The 21,076-nt window shown below is 40.6% G+C and overlaps 1 protein-coding gene and 2 long non-coding RNA genes across 8 annotated transcripts; 2 read left to right on the top strand and 1 right to left on the bottom strand.

Moving 5' to 3' along the window:
- Positions 1 to 1,087: 1,087 nt before the first annotated feature.
- LOC119905166 lies at positions 1,088 to 4,694 on the top strand. The gene is made up of 3 exons (XR_005444782.1): positions 1,088 to 1,702; positions 1,951 to 2,047; positions 2,910 to 4,694. It is a non-coding gene; the product is annotated as an uncharacterized LOC119905166 (long non-coding RNA).
- A 19-nt stretch (positions 4,695 to 4,713) lies between these two features.
- On the top strand, positions 4,714 to 7,892 carry LOC119905167. The gene is made up of 2 exons (XR_005444783.1): positions 4,714 to 4,990; positions 7,558 to 7,892. It is a non-coding gene; the product is annotated as an uncharacterized LOC119905167 (long non-coding RNA).
- Positions 7,893 to 11,142: 3,250 nt separating this feature from the next.
- LOC119905162 (transmembrane protein 269-like) lies at positions 11,143 to 20,486 on the bottom strand. 6 transcript variants are annotated; one of them, XM_038721929.1, is made up of 8 exons: positions 20,193 to 20,443; positions 19,238 to 19,289; positions 18,057 to 18,106; positions 16,502 to 16,649; positions 15,750 to 15,847; positions 14,470 to 14,613; positions 14,162 to 14,362; positions 11,143 to 13,163 (listed from the first exon to the last, which is right to left on the bottom strand). In XM_038721929.1, the coding sequence occupies exons 4-8, from the start codon at positions 16,540 to 16,542 to the stop codon at positions 13,054 to 13,056; spliced, it is 594 nt and encodes a 197-aa protein (XP_038577857.1). In that variant the 5' UTR covers positions 16,543 to 16,649; positions 18,057 to 18,106; positions 19,238 to 19,289; positions 20,193 to 20,443; the 3' UTR covers positions 11,143 to 13,053. The 6 variants fall into 6 exon arrangements, with proteins under 6 accessions (XP_038577857.1, XP_038577852.1, XP_038577855.1 ...); XM_038721924.1 differs by lacking the exon at positions 18,057 to 18,106 and having other exon boundaries at positions 20,193 to 20,445; XM_038721927.1 differs by having other exon boundaries at positions 16,739 to 19,289.
- Positions 20,487 to 21,076: the final 590 nt, after the last annotated feature.

Here is a 21,076-nt window from a genome sequence, read left to right as displayed (position 1 = left end):
AACATAGAAACACATAAAAATAATTATAAACAAACAATAAAAGTTCTTAACAAACCACTAAAAAATTAAATGGCAAAACCCATAAATACATAAAATCATGTAAGGTGGTGTCCAGAAGAAAAACATACACTGCTCAAAAAAATAAAGGGAACACTTAAACAACACAATGTAACTCCACGTAAGTCACACTCCTGTGAAATCAAACTGTCCACTTAGGAAGCAACACTGATTGACAATCAATTTCACATGCTGTTGTGCAAATGGAATAGACAACAGGTGGAAATTATAGGCCATTAGCAAGACACCCCCAATAAAGGAGTGGTTCTGCAGGTGGTGACCACAGACCACTTCTCAGTTCCTATGCTTCCTGGCTGATGTTTTGGTCACTTTTGAATGCTGGCAGTGCTTTCACTCTTGTGGCAGCATGAGATGGAGTCTACAACCCACACAAGTGGCTCAGGTAGTGCAGCTCATCCAGGATGGCACATCAATGCGAGCTGTGGCAAGAAGGTTTGCTGTGTCTGTCAGCGTAGTGTCCAGAGCATGGAGGCGCTACCAGGAGACAGGCCAGTACATCAGGAGACGTGGAGGAGGCCGTAGGAGGGCAACAACCCAGCAGCAGGACCGCTACCTCCGCCTTTGTGCAAGGAGGAGCAGGAGGAGCACTGCCAGAGCCCTGCAAAATGACCTCCAGCAGGCCACAAATGTGCATGTGTCTGCTCAAATGGTCAGAAACAGACTCCATGAGGGTAGTATGAGGGCCCGACGTCCACAGGTGGGGGTTGTGCTTACAGCCCAAAACCGTGCAGGACGTTTGGCATTTGCCAGAGAACACCAAGATTGGCAAATTTGCCACTGGCACCCTGTGCTCTTCACAGATGAAAGCAGGTTCACACTGAGCACATGTGACAGACGTGACAGAGTCTGGAGACGCCGTGGAGAACGTTCTGCTGCCTGCAACATCCTCCAGCATTACCGGTTTGGTGGTGGGTCAGTAATGGTGTGGGGTGGCATTTCTTTGGGGGGCCGCACAGCCCTCCGTGTGCTCGCCAGAGGTAGCCTGACTGCCATTAGGTACCGAGATGAGATCCTCAGACCCCTTGTGAGACCATATGCTGGTGCGGTTGGCCCTGGGTTCCTCCTAAAGCAAGACAATGCTAGATCTCATGTGGCTGGAGTGTGTCAGCAGTTCCTGAAGAGGAAGTCATTGATGCTATGGATAAATTTGATTTCCATTGATCATTTTTGTGTGATTTTGTTGTCAGCACATTCAACTATGTAAAGAAAGGAGTAGTGTATTTCATACTTCAGTTAGTAGAAACTGTGTCAGTCTCAGGACTGCCCCTACGGTAAAGTGATTCCAGTGAAAGCCACAGCAGGTCATGAACTCATGTACTACGGGAAAAGTGTAGTTTCTCTAGAATTTTAAATGAATATTTCAACCAAAGACTAATGTGTTTAGCTGTAATTGTCTCCTCCCTCAGGATTACCTGATGTCAGAGCACAGGCTGGTGCATGGTGATGTTGCTGCCAGGAAAATCGTTATTTGCCCAGGCCTCTCAGCCTGGGTGTCTGGGCTAGGTGTGGCATTTGGAGGACGCAGAATGGATTTAGCAATTAGGCAGAGAGCAGCAGAGGTGCCTCTCAAATGGCAGGCTCCAGAGAGGATTATGATGCAGATCAGTATCAACAGGAGCAACGTGTAAGGGCAGAGTTTTTGGATTTGGAATCTTACTGTATGAACTGATTACCTTAGGTAAAGCTGCATGTTCTGTTATCTATCAGCAAATTCTTTAAACCATCAGTTTTTCTGCCTTTTCAGATGAGCTTATTTTAAACGTACGGATTTCTACAATTTGTAGTATTGGATAGACACTATCATCAGTGTCACCCATTGCCATTAAAGTCACATTTATTTATTTATTCAACAATAGTTTGTTTTTGTCTCAGGCTCTACTCCATATCCTGAGATGGAGACCCCTTCTGTGCTTCCAAAGCTACAGGGGTCTTATCGGATGAAGAGACCAGACAATTGTGGAGGACCTTTGTAAGTAAACTTGTGTAGGAAATAGGCCCACTTGACATGGTGTAATATACTGTCTCTTGGTTAACTCATTATAATGATTTAACTTATACTTGTGAAAGTTTCATTTTCATTCAAATACTCTTTTTGAAATGATGAAGACATTTTGGGAATCAAGCTTTTTTCACTTTTTAGATGAGAAGATCGATATCACTATTTTGTAAGAAATAGTTACATTTGTACAAAAGCTTTTCCAATATAAAATATTTTAACAATGATATAAGACAGGTTGAGTATACATTATACTGCAATGTTTAAGTTTCCTGCGTATATAATATCTTTATGAAATGACACAATGTAGAATATATATTTGAAAATATTCTTTGTGCAGCAATATGTCAACACAGTTGTGCTCAAGACGCTGTACACAAAAGCTATGTTATAATATCACAAATAGACAATGCTGTTGTTGGACCACACTAACAGAAGGCAAGTACAGTTTGTAAGGACTACAGTGTCATTCAAACATAAAAGGTAACTTGTTTTCACCTGTAGTGCAACACACTATAGTTATCACGCCATTTAGCTTTTCTCATAGGTAAGTGAACAAGAAAAATATCTTTCTCTTCTTTTTAGACAGGTAAAAGTCAAATATAACAGATAGGTGTCCATGAAATTAACTTTATGATAAAATCAATCTCTCACACACTCCCCTGCAAAATAAGATGTCGTCCCGACATCACATCTTTTATGAACTAAGGATTCTAAACTATGTATCTGAGGTGATGGCAATGGAATGACTGTTCCCAGCATAACATTAAATTTAAAGGTACTGCCCGCTAAAGCTAGTGATCTTTTTATTGTCTCAAATCTGTTCTATGCCTAGTATCCCTGCACAAATAAGGGTTGGTAAACTTGAAATGGATTGGTCCACATTGTCACTGGCTGAACTCCATATGGTATGGGCTGATACTGGTAAGGCATTTTATCTGATGCTACACTATAGCATTTTGGAGTCCCAAGGTGATCAAAGGTGAAGATTTTTTGGGCTCGTCTTTCCCTCTTTGGTAAGGCATATTCTTGCGCTCTGTGTTTTTTACCTGAATCTGGTTGTGGGGTGGAGTTTCATCCTTTGCATCTCCAACTGATTGTACATCTTCCCTCCGATTATCTTCTTCCTGTGGCACATCTTCCAACTGTGTCTCAAACTCATTTGTGCTTGCTATGTGTTTTTCTCCAACCAATGACCTATCATCGCTCAGCACTGGTGTTTCTTGGCCACTATCTGCTTGTGTGTTGGCATGCTCAATGCCTCTTTCTGCTTTGGGCTGTATTACAGGCTAGAAATAGTAACCGCATTCCTCTTCAGCATCTTCCTCGTCCTGGTTTGTACTTTCTACATCTGTCCCAATCATCCTTCTTTTCTGCTGCTTAGATGGTGCCTTTTGCTGGATTTCCAGAGGTAAGTGGTCACATGGTAGCAGCAGGTTGCAATGCATGATTCTCGATCTTCCTCTTCCCTGCTCAGGTTTGACTTGGGGATGTCTTCTCCAACCTGACGGATCACCACGTGAATGTTGTCTTCCCAGGGATTACGAAGTTTTCCAGTGCCTCCTCTAGGTGTCAGATTTCAAACAAGGACACGATTACAGTGATGCAACACTGAGCTTCTCACTTTTCCATAATAACGCCTCTTACTTCTCTCTGCCGACTTCTTTGCATTCTCTTGTACTATCTCATGCCTCCTACATTTCTTGTTTCCACTTCTCCATGTAGGTTTGATGATCTGTTTTTCCTGTCTCTGTGGTGAAACCAAATAGGAGATCAATAGGCAACCTTGGAGACCTTCCGAATAGAAGGTAAAAAGGGGAGAAACCAGTTACTTCACATTGTGTACAGTTTTAAGCATAGATCAATTTGTTCAAGAATTGTTTCCAGTTCGTCTTTTGTTTATCTGTAAGTGTCTTTAGCATTTGCAGTGATGTGCGGTTGAAACATTTGTCTTCCCCATTTCCTTGTGGATGACAGGGTGTCGTTCGTGATCCTAGTACCCCACAGTTGTTTTTCAGCTGGGCGAAGAGCTGGTTCTCAGATTTGCCACCTTGATGGTGGTGTATCCGCAGTGGCAGTCCAAACTTCAGAGCATAGTCGTTAAATATTCGATCAGCGACAGTTTCAATATATATTCGTACCCACCTCCACATTTGTCCAGGTGGAGAAAATCTATTGACACCAGTTCAAATGGCTGCATAGTAACGATACTGGTAAGAGGTGAAGGTGTTTCTTTACATGGTGTCTTTTGTTTCAGGCATGTACAGGTCCTCGCCACATAATGTTCAATGTCTTTTTGCATGTAATGCCAAAAGAATCTATCCCTGATCAGTGATGTTGTTAGATCAATGCCTTGGTGTGCCATCTCATCATGCAACTCTTTTAGTACGATGGTTTTATACTTCTCAGGATATACAAGTTGTGTCTTGTTTGTTGTCTTCATACGAAGAATGCCATCATCAATATGAAGTCTTTCCCATTCACGCAGTAGAAGCTTGCTTTGCATACTGAGGGTGTTAAGTTCACGTCCTGTTGGCTTTTTGTCTCTCAATTTGCACTGTATTACTGGACCAATGTTTTCATCCTCTTGCTGTGCTTGTTGAATCTCAGTAACTAATAGTGATTTGTGTGTCTTTTCACTCTGCTGTACACTGGAATGGGGTAAGTACTGGACAGACCCTTGATGAGCTGGAGTCTTGAGTCTCAACAGCTTGGGTTATCGCTGCCATGCAATCTGATGCCACTTCCTCTGTACACTGCTTAATAATTTCCTCAGTACTTACAGGCATTCTTGACAGACTGTCAGCATCCACATTTTCCTTACCTGGACAGTATCGGATGGTAAAATGGAAGTCTGCAAGCTCCGCCACCCATCTGCATCCAGTTGCATTAAGCTTGGCACATGACAAGACATAGGTAAGGGGATTATTATCAGTAAATACAGTGAAAGTAGGCGCATAATAAAGGTAATCTTGGAATTTTTCTGTGATTGCCCAATTTAGGGCGAGCAATTTCAATTTTCCTGAGTGGAATTCCATTCAAAGGAAGTCAGCGTCCGGGAACCGTAGGCTATTACACAGAGTTTATCATCCTGCCGTTGATACAGAAGTGCCCCCAGTCCTTGGTTTGAGGCATCTGTATGGAGGATAAATGGCTTTGAGAAGTCTGGGAACCCAAGGACTGGTGGCTCAACCAGACTGTCTATCAGCCTCTCCAGTATGCACTGGTGTTTTTCAGTCCACACAATTAGTTTGTGTGATGGTACAGCTTTACTCCTTCCTGTAGCTTGTCTTTTGTTAACCCGGTCTTGTGGTGTACTGTTGTCTTCTGTCGTGCCGTTCAGCAAGTCATAAAGGGGCACCCGCACTTGCTGGGTTTTAGCTTGATCCCATACTTCCTCAACAGCTTAAGCACTTCTCTGACGTTGTTTACATGATCCTCAAATGGCTGACTGTACACTAGTGTATCATCCAGATAAGGGACGCAGATGTTGTCTCTCACCTCCTCCAGACACTCCTCCATGCAGCGCTGAAAGGCTGCGGGTGCATTCATTAGTCTGATGAGGGATCCTTATCCATTGATAAAGGCCCCATGGAGTCACAAATGCAGTCAAAGGCCTGCTGTCTTCATCCACAAAAACCCTGGTGGTAGGCCTTTCCTTGGTCCAATAATGAAAACCATGAGTTGCCACCGAGGCTGTCAAGGATGTCCTGCACTCGAGGAATTGGTTGTCTGTCAGGATGTGTCTTTTTGTTTAGCTCTCTGTAATCTATACAAAGACGTAAACTGCCATCCTTTTTTCTCACACAGGCAACTGGTGAAGCATAAGGTGAATAGGATTTCTTTACCCATCCTTGTGCAATAAGGTTGTGCAGATATTCTTTCATTTCTTTATATAGCGGCTTTGGTACAGACAAGTAAGTGCGTGTTACAGGATCCACATCCTTCAACGATATGCTCAGCTTCAGTTTCTCGATACATCCAATGTCATCATCTGATTTGGAAAAAGAGCAGCATTCCCCACAAAGCATGATCTGCACCACTACTCTTTCAGATTCACCCAGATGGCTCAGATCAATTGGTGGGTCCCATGGGGGGTCAGTAAGTTGCGCACTCTCTACATTCACTTCACTCGATAGCACTGAAGGGCAATGATCAGGTTTTTCTGAAATGGTAGCTGGATACACAGCCTGAACTTGTTGTACGGCACCCACCACAGTTCTTCCTAACAACTCGATATCATGATCAGTGGGATTTTGCACATCAAGAGCAATATATGGTGAAGTACCACTTCTGAGTTTTACCAAAGTGTCACAGAAGTCAAGGCCCTTGTTGGTTACTCCCTGTCCCGAGGGGGGAACCCTCGTCCGTTTAAAGGACTGTCTTTGTCTTGTCTGGTCCCTCTCACTCTGCAACCTGCTAGGAAATGTTCACTACTACCGCATCGGTAGCAATGGGTGCAGTATTCACTTCCACTTTGCTGGGATCCAATACATTTTCTCAGGCGTGCACGATTTGGGGCATAATACTGGCGCTGCGGTGCAAACACACGTTTGTATTGAACTGTATCTCCTCGTTATTTTGCCTCTCTGCTTTGTTTGCGCAGGTGATGTTGAGTTTCTCCAGGAGCAGCTCATCACTTACTGTTGTTTGTTGCAGGTACGGCTGAAGGTCGTTTCTAATGCTATCGTTTTGCAGACCTGTCAGAACTGTATGGAGAAACATACTCTGTACAAGGGCAGGAACATATCTTAGACCAGATTCTGCTTCCTGTTAAGCAAACAGAATTTTCTGCCTCAAATCGAGACTGGAGAAGGTGATTCTGTCTTTTTGTCCCGGCTCACCAATCTGGCCTGATATTTTGAATTCTCTGCCCCACTGTAATGATAAGCGAGGTTGGGGAGTCTGTTGAGCAGAGACGTGTTGCTGTTTAACACTGTTACCCTACCCACTCACTGACTGTTTTGTCCCATATATTTGGTTTGGTTTCTCTTGTAGTGATAGTGCTAAAGCTAACTGTAGTGTCTCTATCTCTTTTTTCAATCGCTCTCCTTCCAAAGGCTGAATAACATGCTCTTGCACATCTGTCTGGTTGGCTTCTGAGGCTACCCGCTCTAGTACACTACTTTGAGCAGCCTGTTGTAACTCATCAATGTTATCCTTCAGAGTTAATAGCTCTGCCATACCCTGATCTTAAAGTTCACTTAACTCCTCCCTCTCTAAGTGGCTTGTAACATCTGAGATGAGAGAGGAGAATGCAGAATCTCCTCTGTGTAGAATAGACAGTGCAGCTCTCCTGGCGCCAGTAGTTAACCTCAGTTCGCATACAAGTCTCTCTACGCGGCTGTTGAACCACCACACTTTATTGCCCACCTTAGCTGTAGATATGAAGGGTTGAATGATGTGTGATGCAGAACCTTCTCTTAGCAGAGTAGACAATGCAGCTCTCCTGTCACCAGTGGTTAACCTCAGCTTGCTTGCAGGTCTCTCTGCGCAGTCGATGGACCACCACACAGTATCTTCCACCCTGGCTGTGGATGTGGGGGGTTGAATGATGCTCGGGGACGTCTATCTGGGACAGCTGGCCCTCATCACATTCATCCCAGCAGTGCCTCCAAAATGTTACACCCTTGAAAGGGGACATATTAATAAGGAATCTTGGACACGATGCCTTCTTTAAATCAACTTCATTGAGAATGAGGTACTGCAGCCAAGAGCTCCCCCTTCTGACATCTGTAGGCATGACAACTAAACGGCAACCTGTCCTTCTTCAGGGATCAATTGTTTTTGTTAATAAACTAGTTTGTAATTATTTTAACCATTAACCGTTTTACCCTCTTTCACATTGGTCACTATTAACTCTTCCACATGACTGCTTGTTTCTTGTTGTTTTCTTCAATTATTTATTTCTGTCTCCATGACTATTTAATTAACTTTATGATAAAATCAATCTATCACAGCTACAGCCAGCAGCCGGTTAGCTTAGACTAAAAGCAAGGGGGAACAGCTAGCATGGTTCTGTTTGCAGGTAATTAGAGGTGCTATTAGGCAGATTGATTTTATCTTGGACAAAGCTAAGCTTACAAAAATGCAGAACTATTCTTTTAACAAAGTTGTTAGTTTAGTTTTACATTACTTTTGTATTCTTTTAGGTATGATTCAATTCAATTCAATTTTATTTATATAGCGCCAAATCACAACAACAGTTATCTCACAGCGCTTTTCATAAAAGAGCAGGTCTAGACCGTACTCTGTGATGTTATTTACAGAAGCCCAACAGTTCCCACCAAGAGCAAGCACTAGGCGACAGAGGCAAGGAAAAACTTCCTTTTAAGAGGCAGAAACCTCGAGCAGAACCATGGCTCAGGGTGGGCGGCCATCTGCCTCGACCGGTTGGGGTGAGAGAGAGAGAGAGAGAGAGAGAGAGATGTAAGGAGAGAGAGAGGGGTGGGAGGCAGCCTACACAATATACACATAGAGGTACACACAGTGAAGGTAATGTTGCTATAGACTAAATGAAAAATGGTACAGATATTTATAATAGTGTTAATGGTAACCATCGTAATGTTAATGATTATAATAACAATAATAACAATAAGACTAGCAACAATAGTCGTTGCAGCAGAGGGTGTCGAGCAGGAACACGGGGGCAGCAGGTGACCCGCAGCCACAGCTCCAGACTCCACAGCTCCAGAGCCAGAAAACCTGCAGGAAGTGATAGGAGGAGAGAGGAGAGAGACGAGAAAGCACAAGACTACCAGAAAGGGGAGAAGTTGTGTTAGTAACATGCAATAATGGGATAAGGTTGCATACAGAGGGAGAGAAAGTAGAGGAGAGAGGAGCTCAGTGCATCATGGGAAATCCCCCGGCAGTCTAGGCCTATAGCAGCATAACTAAGGGATGGTTCAGGACTACCTGAGCCAGCCCTAACTATAAGCTTTATCAAAGAGGAAAGTCTTAAGCCTACTCTTAAATGTGGAGATGGTGTCTGCCTCCTGAACCCAAACTGGAACCTGGTTCCACAGGAGAGGAGCTTGATAGCTGAACGCTCTGGCTCCTAGTCTAATTTGGAGACTCTAGGAACCACAAGTAACCCTGCATTCTGGGAGCGCAGCGCTCTGGTGGGGTAGTAAGGTACTATGAGCTCTTTAAGATAAGATGGTGCCTGACCATTAAGAGCTTTGTAGGTAAGAAGAATGATTTTAAATTCTATTCTGGATTTTACTGGAAGCCAATGCAAAGAAGCTAAAACAGGAGAAATGTGATCTCTTTTCCTGGTTCCTGTCAGAACACGTGCTGCAGCATTCTGGATCAGCTGAAGAGTCTTAATGGACTTTTTCGAGCAGCCTGATAATAAGGAATTGCAGTAATCCAGCCTAGAAGTAACAAATGCATGGACTAGTTTTTCTGCATCATTTTTAGACAGGATGTTCCTGATTTTCGCAATATTACGTAGGTGAAAAAAGGCGGTCCTTGAAATTTGCTTAATGTGAGACTTAAACGACATGTCCTGATCAAAGATAACTCCAAGATTCCTCACAGTGGTGCTGGAGGCCAGGGCGATGCCATCCAGGGAAACTATATCTTTAGATAATGCGTCACGGAGGTGCTTAGGCCCCAGAGCAATAACTTCAGTTTTATCTGAATTTAACATGAGAAAATTACAGGTCATCCAGGTTTTAACATCCTGAAGGCACATTTGAGGTTTAGCTAACTGATGAGTTTCATCTGGCTTGATCGATAGATATAACTGAGTATCATCTGCATAACAATGAATTCCTGATAATATTGCCTAAAGGAAGCATATATAAAGTGAAGAGGATTGGTCCAAGGACAGATCCTTGAGGAACTCCATGAGTAACTTTGGCGTGCATGGAGGACTCATCGTTAACATGTACAAACTGAAATCGATCTGATAAATAGGACTTAAACCAGCTTAGAGCGGTTCCTTTAATGCCAATGAAATATTCCAGCCTCTGCAATAGGATCTGATGGTCAATGGTATCAAATGCAGCACTAAGATCTAATAAAACCAGTACAGAGACAAGTCCTTTGTCTGATGCAATAAGGAGGTCATTAGTAATTTTCACCAGTGCTGTCTCTGTGCTATGATGAGCTCTAAATCCTGACTGAAAATCCTCAAATAAACTATTGCTCTGTAGAAAGTCACACAGCTGTTTAGCAACTGCTTTCTCCAGAACCTTAGAGAGAAATGGAAGGTTAGATATAGGTCTATAGTTGGCTAAAACATCCGGATCAAGTTTGGGCTTTTTCAGAAGAGGTTTAATTACAGCTACTTTAAAGTACTGTGGTTGATAAAGATAGATTGATCATATCTAGTATAGAGGTGCTGACTAAGGGTAGAACATCTTTAAGCAACCTAGTCGGGATGGGGTCTAAGAGGCAGGTTGATGGTTTAGATGAAGAAATTATTGAAGTTAGTTGGTAAAGATTGAGGGAAGCAAAACAGTCTAAACATGTATCTGGTTCTACAGCTGTTTCTAAGGTTCCTGAGTTAAGAGATAAGTCGGTGCCAATTGAGGGCAGGTCTTGGTGAATTTTGTCTCTAATAGCTAGAATTTTATTATTAAAGAAGCTCATGAAATCGTAACTACTGAGAGCTATGGGAATACTTGGCTCAATAGAGCTGTGACTCTCTGTCAGCCTGGCTACAGTGCTGAAAAGAAACTTTGGGTTTCTGATGAAGTTTCAAAGATTGATCTGCATTCTCGGCCATCATAAAGCTGTTGGAGTCCTCACTGCATCTAGCGTCCATAGAAGCCATATGTGTTCCTGAGGACATAGACATACTTGAGTATAACAGAAAGGCAGGACTGCTGTCATAGGCTCACATGCTACCAAATAATGGCAACACTATGGCTAACAGGAAATGATCAACTTATCACGTGTGATTATCTCTCAGAATGCAATGTCACATCCATTACTGGTAAATGTCTACCACTGAATTGGTTTATTGGTAACCCTCCAACAAGTTAAAAATAACTATGTAACGTCACAGTTTTACAATGAAACACTGATGGTGATGAATTAAGGACAGTGAAATCAAGTCATTTTATAATTACCTCTTTATTGCAAATAATGTAGACTCAGAAGCACAGATCTTATTCATTAAGATCTTTTTTTATCATTGGGTAAAGTACACTTGTTGTATCTATAATGCTCTTGGCATGCATTACTGGGACTTTACAATTTTAAAACCAAAACACCCACACAGGAAAGCTGAATGTGCAAGATTTGTGTTCACACTTACACAGTAGATTTTTTCACAACATTGGTTGTCATTAACCATGTCAAGTGGTTTAAAATCATTATCAAAACCAGAATATGACCATTGTATTCATCTACTTGATTTATGAAATTCTGGTCAGTTTTCCCTCAGAAAGCTCTGGCGAGGAGACTCATTTAGATAACTCATTAACAGCTCTGACACCTCTGGTTACAAGTTTAAAAGATTTTCAGAAGGTGTGGAGTGAGTCAAAATTGAAATATGGGGCATCAGTAGCTTTTAGGGTTGTTGAGAACAGATAAAGCCTGTTACTCTGTGCTATTTGCTTCATCATATTCTACACAAAGTCTACACAGTTCCTATGCAGAGAGGCAATCCACATTGTGAAACACAATGAGTAATGCCGGAAAGATCTCCTTAAAAAATGACTGATCTACAAAATGGACTGAATGCTGGCCAAGTTAAAGAGTAACAACACACGTATCCTCTCCTTTTTGATGTCTGAGGGTTTAAAGTTTCGGTTGTCTGGTGCATTTGTTAGCAAAACCAATATTGACTGTGGTGCAGTGTGATTCAAAACATTTAAAAGGTGCAAGCAGACCTTGCAGCGTGGTGAACTTTCCCCCCCACTAGATGGCAGCAAAAGCAGGATTTGCAGCCAGTGTGTTGTACTTCAAAGGTAAATTCACACTGAATCACATGAGGAAGAAAACTGCTGCTGCAGTCCTATTTAGTGTTGCATTTCTGGTCAACCTCCATGACTGATGTCACGGGTGGTTTGACAAGTGATGGAAACACCTGCAGCGACACCACTGATTCAGCTGTGGTCACAGGACTACTATGAGATGTGATCCAGTGCGGATTTAGTATTTAAACTGCAATTCCTCTTAAAACAGAGGGAAACACATACAATGACCAAATAAAATCACACATAAAGAAAGATGTAAATCAAACATTGTTTCTTGGACAGAGTCACAACTTGGTAAAAAGCTATAAGGCTTAAACACTAAAAATCTGTCCAGAATGCACCAAAACCAGGGTTGGGATCAGTTGCCTTTCAATTCAACTTACTTCAAACATACATTCAAACAGCAAATCAGATAACAGGAATGACTACATCATCATGTTGGAAAGTTCTATAAATGACTGGATATGAATCCCGGACAAAATGGAAAAAGTGGATTTTGGGAAATGCCTATCCTCACCTGAATGCTTTGATAATGAAGTGACCCCAACCCCCAATACAACCATTAACTGACAGTCAGCTAACACAATTAGAAAAAAAACTGAGACAATATGTATGAATTTCAGGTAATTATTTCATTTGAAATCCTTTCTGTTTATTTTATTACCGGAGAAAATTATGAGCCCTGCTTTCATGTGGTGACTGAACAATGATGAAAGTATGAGATAATCCTAATGAAAATTCAGTTTTTAGAACAAGCCACCCAACCACTGGATTCAGTGAAAATGCAATGAAAACATAAGACAGAATGAAGGTTCATCCTTACCAGTAACACTAAAATGCCCTTCTCATAACTCACTCTAACTCTCTTGAATCTGAGTTCTGTTTTAGAGATGTCACATTAAAATAAAGGTTAAATAGAGCGAGTGTTCGCCTGTGGCGCATGAGCATGTTCAGGTTGGATCCTCCATGGCAGGAAGCCTCGGTTCACCCAGATGTGCCAGAGGTTAACCTATTTGGGAGTTTTGGAAAAAGCCAGAACCCCTTTTACACTTTACTGCTCCAAAGGGATGTTGGGAACAATATGTAGGACACAGACCACAGCAGGTAGTAGACACATGCAGGGGGGAATGAAGAGCAGAACACCATGATGACTCCTGGAAATAAAAAAGTTGAGTAAAAAAAGTAATTTAAATAATTACAATTGAAAACTCAACAGCAGCATGTATTGCTGGATTACTTATGATAATCCAAAAACCAAATATCCCAAAACTACGTTGTTTTCCTTAAAACTGCATACAAAACGGCTACGGTCACACTACTGGCTGTAAAGCTGTACATACATACAGTCCTTTGCACTAAATGTTATGTCAGCATGCTAACATGTTGACAATGATAATGCTAACATTTGTGGATTAGCACTAAACACAAAGTACAGCTGAGGTTGATGGGAATGTGATGTTTTGCTAAAAAAATAATCTGATGTAAACTCTAGATTAAAAGTTATCAGGGAAACTCAGGGGATCATCAAATTATCATTATAATAAATCTTTTGGGAATCAGGTACAACATTTTTTCCCAAAGCATCAAGTACTATAGGTGTTAAATGAAAACATTCTGGGGTCACCACATTCATGAGGATTCATCCTCTGGGCACCATGATTATATGTTGGTCCAGTCTGGATCAAAGTGGTAGACCAACCGCCCGACCACCTAGAGATTTGATAACGTGGCTTTCCTTAGATCAATGACACTAGCACAGCTACAAATAATCCACTGGAAAACAGCTTGCATTGACTTCTGTAGATTATGCTGAGTTAAGAAAGAAACATTGTTGCAAGAAAAATGCATTGCTGTTGAGTGGGTCAAATTTAATTTAACGCTGCTTTGAGCAGCACAAATTTATATTCTACTTACTTTGATTGTACTGTGGTGGTGGTGTTGGTGGTAGAGACCGCTATGTCAGACCTCTAAAAATAAAACCAAAACTATCTACATAGGTAGATACTGCTACCACATGCTAGATGTTGTACCTGAAATCTAATTTGAAATTGCTTTTCTATAATGAATCAACTCTGGCAGTGATTAATCTCAGCAGACATGCTCTTGTTCAAAAAAGATGAATCATAGTGGATTTTTAAACAAGTGACTTTACCTCCAGCATAGACTGCTTTCTTCCACGCCTGGGACTCCAGCACTCTGTCATGGGGGTAGAAGTTCTGACTGATCATAAAGAGGATCATGGCCATTGCAATGACCCGCAGCAAGGCCATGTTTCCCCCTGACAGCAGAGAGGCACTGGCCAGGATGGCTGAGGAGTAGATGCAGGGCAGGCCGCGATACATGAATGGGATCCCTGAGGACCAAACAAGAAAATCTCTGGTTAGTCATTTAAATAATAAAGTGGAATTTAAATGACAGACTCAAATGTGCAGCATAAAATAACTACATTTTGGAACTTACCGCTAGAGAAGAAACAGAGGCGAACAAAAACAGACAAGACGTAACACACGCAGAGGATGTTGTCCACCAGGTCAGGTGTCCTTAGAAGCAACGACGTGGCAATCCCGAAGGTCGTGAAGTCAGCAAAATCATCTAGCTTGGCACCTGAACATGAAAAATAAAAATATAAATACTAAATGTGGCTCTGTGAAGTTCACAAGGAGATATGAATTGTATTGGTGTTGTTGACAGACACTACCCGTACTAAAAATATTCTGAATTATCTACAAGTGAGCACCAGCTGCCTTTCAACAGTGCCTTAGTCATGAGTTTACATTTTATCAAAGCCAGTGAAGGTATGTTACCATCTCTCCAGAATGGTCACTGCCAATATTACTGACAGGTGACAGTGGGATTTGTATGTGTAAAATTCTCCAAGTGGAAATTTCAGTGTCAGCCCAACGGACAGGCTTTCTGTAAACAACATTCTCCACTGCCTTGTCTCTTTATTCCCTCAGGAGCACGGAGCATGTTTTTAGCACATGAGGATGAGGTGATTCAGGCCATGAACGAGGTGGAATTCCACAGCCCAGGGTCAACAATTTTAGCAATTTCAGATATGCAGAGAACCCAAAGCAACGGGATAAAATAGACAATTGGAGCGTGAGCCCGTGGAATTAGGCTGCTTAATCAGAAAGTGATTGTTCATTTCACAAAATACATGGGGGGCACAACAACATCCACCCGCAAAGTCATGCAGAAAAACCCTGTCGGGACACAAAGCCCAGCGAAAAGTGCAGCCAACGATATATTGTGATGCACCTGGGAGCTATTTTGGGCTTTGGAGAAAATGTGAACTTTCGCAACGGAAGCAATGTTAAACCAGCTATTTGTGCCTCTTGATTTACTACATAAAGTGCTGTGATCTTTTGAAAACAAGCCACAGTGGTACAATTTATATGCTGTGTATTTGCATTGGGTGATGAAAGGAGATGTTATGCTATTCACACTCAACCCTTAAGTGTATAACCCGCAGAGACCGTTGAAATATACAGCTAGAAGACTGATTTGATAAAGCTCAAATTACATTACATAAAATATGTATGATTCTTCTCTTGCAGACTTTGTAAGACTAGCCAGAGTATTTCAGTGGCAGTGTTTCCTTTTACTGGTTGCCTTTGTTTATGACTTTGTGCAGCCAAATTACAAAGTCCAGATAAAGGACTGTGCAGCAAGCCCTGCCAAGATCCCAGTTGAAGTTTATCTTTGGTAAGAGCTTTTGACCAAAACACTCCACTTACCCAATGCAGAGCAGGCATCGAGTCGCCTGGCAACTGCTCCATCTGCCAAATCCAGCAGGTAGCCAATCAGAACCAGCCAACATGCAGCATGATGGTGCCTGAACAAAGCAAGTTTGTTAGCTGTAGCTATTTGATGACAGCAACCCGTTTCAAAAGGGTAAAATATTTACAGGTTCTCACAAGTGGAAAAAGGGTGAAACTAATGCTTGTTTAAATTCTACAATGTTACATAAAGTTAATCTCTTTCCCCTGTATATATATTGTCATATTTAGGTCAGATTTTTCTTATCTGCACTGGCCCATATCTCTTTACACTGCACTTAATATAGCTCATTTGGTAAGACCAGAGATCTGAATCATAAATGCATGCAAGCATTACTTACATTACGGTGGCTTTGAGGGGCAAAAATGAAACACTAGTTTATAAAAAAGCATTAAGAAAACCAAAAATATTTCATAAAATACAAAAAAACAAATTTGTTTATAGTGAAATACTGTGTTTTCTGTTTTGGTGACAGGTTTTCTAAAATGTTGTGTTCTCAGATTTGGGCCACCATAATTACTCAAATTGGAATAATGTAGCCAACATTTTCATTGAAATTAATGGTCTGGAAGAGGGATTTGTTTGTTTTTTTAAAGAATTTCTATTTTACATTGATTACAACCAAGCTATAGATTTTTGTCCACTCTGCAGCTAAACCTGACTCTGACTGTACCAAATTGTATAATCCAATGAGGATGTGTTCACTCACCCACTGAGACTGCTGAGAATGGAGGCCATGCCCATGACCATGTTGGCAACTGATAGAGCATTAGCAGCATTTTTACGTGCAAACTCCTTGATGTGGATTCCTGTGGTGTGATCACTCAAAAAGAGCTTGTTGGTACACTGGAAGAGACCTGAGACCACACAACAACAGCAGTTAGTAGTTGTCTGTTAGGTCAATAACCTCTGCTGGAGGTTTAAGACGTTAAAGCTAAATCCCTACCATGATCGGGCGACCATACCAGCTGACCTTCTGATGAATATGTCTGAATGGGAATAGTTTAATAATTATATCCCAGTTTGAGTCAATCCTCAGTTGGAGTGAGAGAAAAAAAAGTGAAAAGATTCTGAAAGTAATCTTAATGCTTTACCAGTTCTTAACTGAAAAATAATATTTTTATACCCTCTAGTGGGAATCCACATTGCAGGAAATTGTAGCAATGGTTTTCATATGTGTGTTTCTTTTTTATTTTTCCTTACTGTATTTAAAGCAAAATATTATACTTAAAAACTGATTCCCGTCTTATGTAAAAGAAGCATCACTTACCAAGACGTATGTTTATTGGATGGAGGCCGACCTTACGATACATTCATCCATATTCAGATCAGTAAAATGCATTTGTTACTGTACATTCATTCAATCAGCCTGCGCAGCCTACAGCATGCAACATAGTGTCTCATTATCTACTCATTACATTATCAGTTATATCTATGCAATAAACATTATACATATTTAAACTGATACAAACATGCATAAACTTTAATATCAATAGATAATATTTGGAAAGGACAAATGTCAAAAAGGATACAATGTCTGAACAGGATGCATGTGAGGTGTTAGCACTCAATTGTGATCTCATCAGGGGTGAAATACACACAAATACTGGCATGGGGAACAAGCTATGGACATTTAGGGGACTACCACATACACCATCGGAAATAGTGAGTGTGTGTTGGACCTACTGCATTGACACATACCAGACGTGAGATCAATTATTCTGTTTACTCTGATCAAACGTGGTGACCTGAGACAAGGACGTGGCAGCAGCACTCACATAGCTATTGTTCAAATCTATTAATACCACTACAGACTAGGTTTTAATGGAAATTGTGGCATTAACATGTCTTTGTCTGTTGTTGTACAGTTTATATTTAAATACTAAACCGCAAGGGGTTATATAGTTTTATTAGGGCATATATGCAATTTGTAAAACTTGTAACATTCACATGATATGTTTAGCTGTTTTGAAAACTAAATTTGCAGTATGAACAACAGTAAAAGCTACATCTTAGTCAGCAAGATGAAATGACTGCTGACAGCGCCTTGCTCCAGCCAAACACTGCCTCTGCCCCCACTAAGCTGTGATGTTTTTTAATGAAGTCAAACAAAGAAATCTTTGTTTTCTGTCGGCCTCCTCTCTTGTGAGTTTATTACTTTCACTCAAGTCATAGTACTGTCCAAGACAGTATGCACAGATAATGACCTGCAAAATTTAAATAGTTTTAAATGTTGCAGTAGCAACCCTTTAAGTGTTTTTCACCCTGAACTTCCTGTGATTCCAAAGCCAGGCGAGTTCAAGAGACTCTTCATCTGAAAGAAAACAGCGTATGAGACACAGCAACAAGCCAACATTAACTTACACTTTTACTTGAAAACATGCTTTTTTACTTCTTAATTTGGACTTCAACACAAGTTACAACCTGGTATTTGAATTACTGTATTATCTGAAAATGTTTCTTGAGTAAACACAGCACATAAGTTTTCTAGAAATCAAGTAACTGTCAAGCTTGCTAAATGAACAATCAGATTCATTCACTTTTTTCACAGTAAATACCATTAGCAGAGAGCCACACGTGCATCTCCATGTGCATAAACGTCTGTGGGGGTTGCTGATCTTACGGTCATGTTTTATGTACTGTTGGTCACTGGTCACTAATAAAAAGAGGATAAAGCCAGAGCCAGACACATTGCCAAGTCTTTATTTCTGGATTGCTGCCTAATGAGTGCAAAGCATGATGGGATGGCCCGTGTTATTTAATACTCTGCTGTGTTACCTGCTAAAGAGTAAAAGAACTAAACAAAAAACAAGAAAAACAATTCTGGGATAATCTGAAGTAAACTAACTGAATGATATAAAATATTTACATTTTAAGTGAGTTGTGTGTGAGATACAGTAAAAGTAAAAGGCGATAAAACTGATTAATTATATATAACATATTTATTCCTATACATTATATTGTGTGTGGTTTGTGAATTTGTAATGTAATTTCACCATATATACTAACATGACTGAATATTTTATACAACAAAAAACATTAAATAATATAACTATCCTCAAACTGTATGAACTATGCAAAGTATACATTGTATGTGTATGTGTGCTGTGTTAAAAACACAGTACACATACACAGGATTTTAACTATTTATCTCACATCAAGTTATGGTCTTGATGTGTACCTGCACCTAATTTCTTACAATTGCGTATTATAACTGCATTGTATGCATGAGATGCTATTCATGTAATAAACATTTTGTCGTTAACAAATTAAATTATTTAGCCCATTTTATTCAGTCCAAGCATCTTTAAAACTCCCTCAGCAAAAATAGCTGAGCTGTTTTCTTGCCTAATTTGATTCATGTAGACCTAGGCTTTAATCTCTGGCACCCATGCCCATGTAGGTGTACAGTAATCCAGATTATCAAATGACGCTGAGTACCTACCAGAGGAGGGAGTCAGGAGGATCATGATTGTCTCTGGATCACAACACAACAGCTGCAAGATTAAAAGAAAATAATAATAAACTGCTTACTTACATATGCATTACACACATTATATTGAACTGTCTATACATGTTTGGCATATTAGGATACATATTAAAATATATTGTGACTGCCTGAAAAAGAAAATAAAAGCTAACTACATATTCATCATCATCATCATCATCATCCCACAAACTATGTGATCACTGATCAGTCCTGGTAATCATATGCCTAGACATTTAACTACACTGTTACCACTTGTAAATATTCAATTATTAAGGAAATTCTTCACTCAATTGCATCACTTTAAAAAGTGTAGGCTACCTTTTATTTCTGTTATAGGTTTATTAGCTGGTCTTTCAAATTATGTCCGAATCAGTATTTGATGTTGGGTGTAGGCCGCGTGTGTAACAACAAACCCTCCTGTGTGCTCAACAACAACTCTGTCTGTCTTGCTTTTCTATCTTTTGAACTGCATTAAAAGTATACAGGTAAAATCTCTAGCCTAATATATAAGGCCGCATAATTCAGCCATGGGTGTTCCTAAATCGTTCTCGATTCTGATTCATGATTCTGCTTCTGAAAGCACCTGTAGGTTTCTACTTGAGCTGCTCAGCGGGGGCCTTAATGCGCAACGATCTACTCGCAGCACCAGTAGCCTTCTCATCCCTCATCCTACGTTACCTTATTTAAAATCATCCCCGGAGTCACGAAAATAACACTTAAATGAACTAAACAGGTGCATATTTGGAGCTGTTAAATACTCCTGCATTTTTTTTTAAAAGATGAAGAAATTGTAACTGCGTCATAACCGAATGATCCGGTAATTTACAAAGCATCTTATATTGTGTTGTAAAACAGGCATTCACTATTGAAAGGAAGATAAATGTACCACACATAGTGCGTCTCGCCTTACCTCAAAAGGACCTCCAAAGATTACAAACTCTAGATAAATCCGTTGGTGGAGACGTCTAAACGCTAAAGGGTACACGCGGGACCTTACTGTCTCTGCCTTTGTCTTTTTCACGCAGACTGACCTGTTTTACCTGTCTGTTAACTGACTTGTGTGTTTAAAGTTGCTACAACGCAGTTAATAGCATACACATCAGGCCGTTTACCTGTCACAGTCAGTCGCTATTTCGGCGCGTCCTTTTTAAGACCAAGGATAAATCCGCTGGAATATTCCACCGGAAATGACGCTCCTATTGCTTACCAGTCTTTCGCTCTAGTGTTTTCCACAATGATGCTCTGCCCAATATGGTGAATTCGGTTGATCTGTGATTTCTTTGTGTGTGCAATTTTGACTTCTGAGACTTATTCTGATGTCTATCAAATACATTAGACGTTTCTGAAATCCACACAATGTAGATGTCATAGCCAGATGAGACATGCACACCTATTAGTGTTGTTTGAGCTCCCCCCCCCCCAAAAAAAGAAAAATGTCCGAATTTGATCATCAAGGACAGGTCACTTTGTAATCTGGGACACTTCAAAAACGTTAATGTTGGCATATTTATGACATATTTATATCCCTAACAATAATCTAATCAGAATCCTATGTCACTGACCTTGTCATGCAATTCCCAGAGGAGCTTCCTGATTGACAATATCCCTGTCCCTTTCTGTGACATTACCCTCTGAAATCAAATGAATTCTTGGAGTCATGTGATTTCAGTCACATGACATCCATGCTTAACCTGTAATAAAAGTCCTGTTGACTGGATTTTGTTAGAACATGAAATAAGCACACAGGGGGCTTAGGTGTGTCCCAAATTCACACTAGGTCTATCTCAAGGTTCA

This window comes from Micropterus salmoides, unplaced genomic scaffold (assembly GCF_014851395.1).
Source record: "Micropterus salmoides isolate LMB-PRFRI ecotype aquatic unplaced genomic scaffold, ASM1485139v1 Ms_hic_scaffold_16, whole genome shotgun sequence".
Taxonomy (NCBI): domain Eukaryota; kingdom Metazoa; phylum Chordata; class Actinopteri; order Centrarchiformes; family Centrarchidae; genus Micropterus; species Micropterus salmoides.
Note: the sequence above shows the minus strand (reverse complement) of the source record. Positions and strands in the feature narration are given on the sequence as shown.

Excerpts from the sequence above, each read along its gene's own strand:
- LOC119905162 (XM_038721924.1), bottom strand. The coding sequence starts at position 19,262 with ATGATCCTCCTGACTCCCTCCTCTG. Across the intron at positions 15,848-16,501 it reads ATTCTCAGCAGTCTCAGTGG|GCACCATCATGCTGCATGTT; the intron begins GTGAGTGAACAC and ends TGCTTTGTTCAG. Across the intron at positions 14,614-15,749 it reads CGATGCCTGCTCTGCATTGG|GTGCCAAGCTAGATGATTTT; the intron begins GTAAGTGGAGTG and ends TTTCATGTTCAG.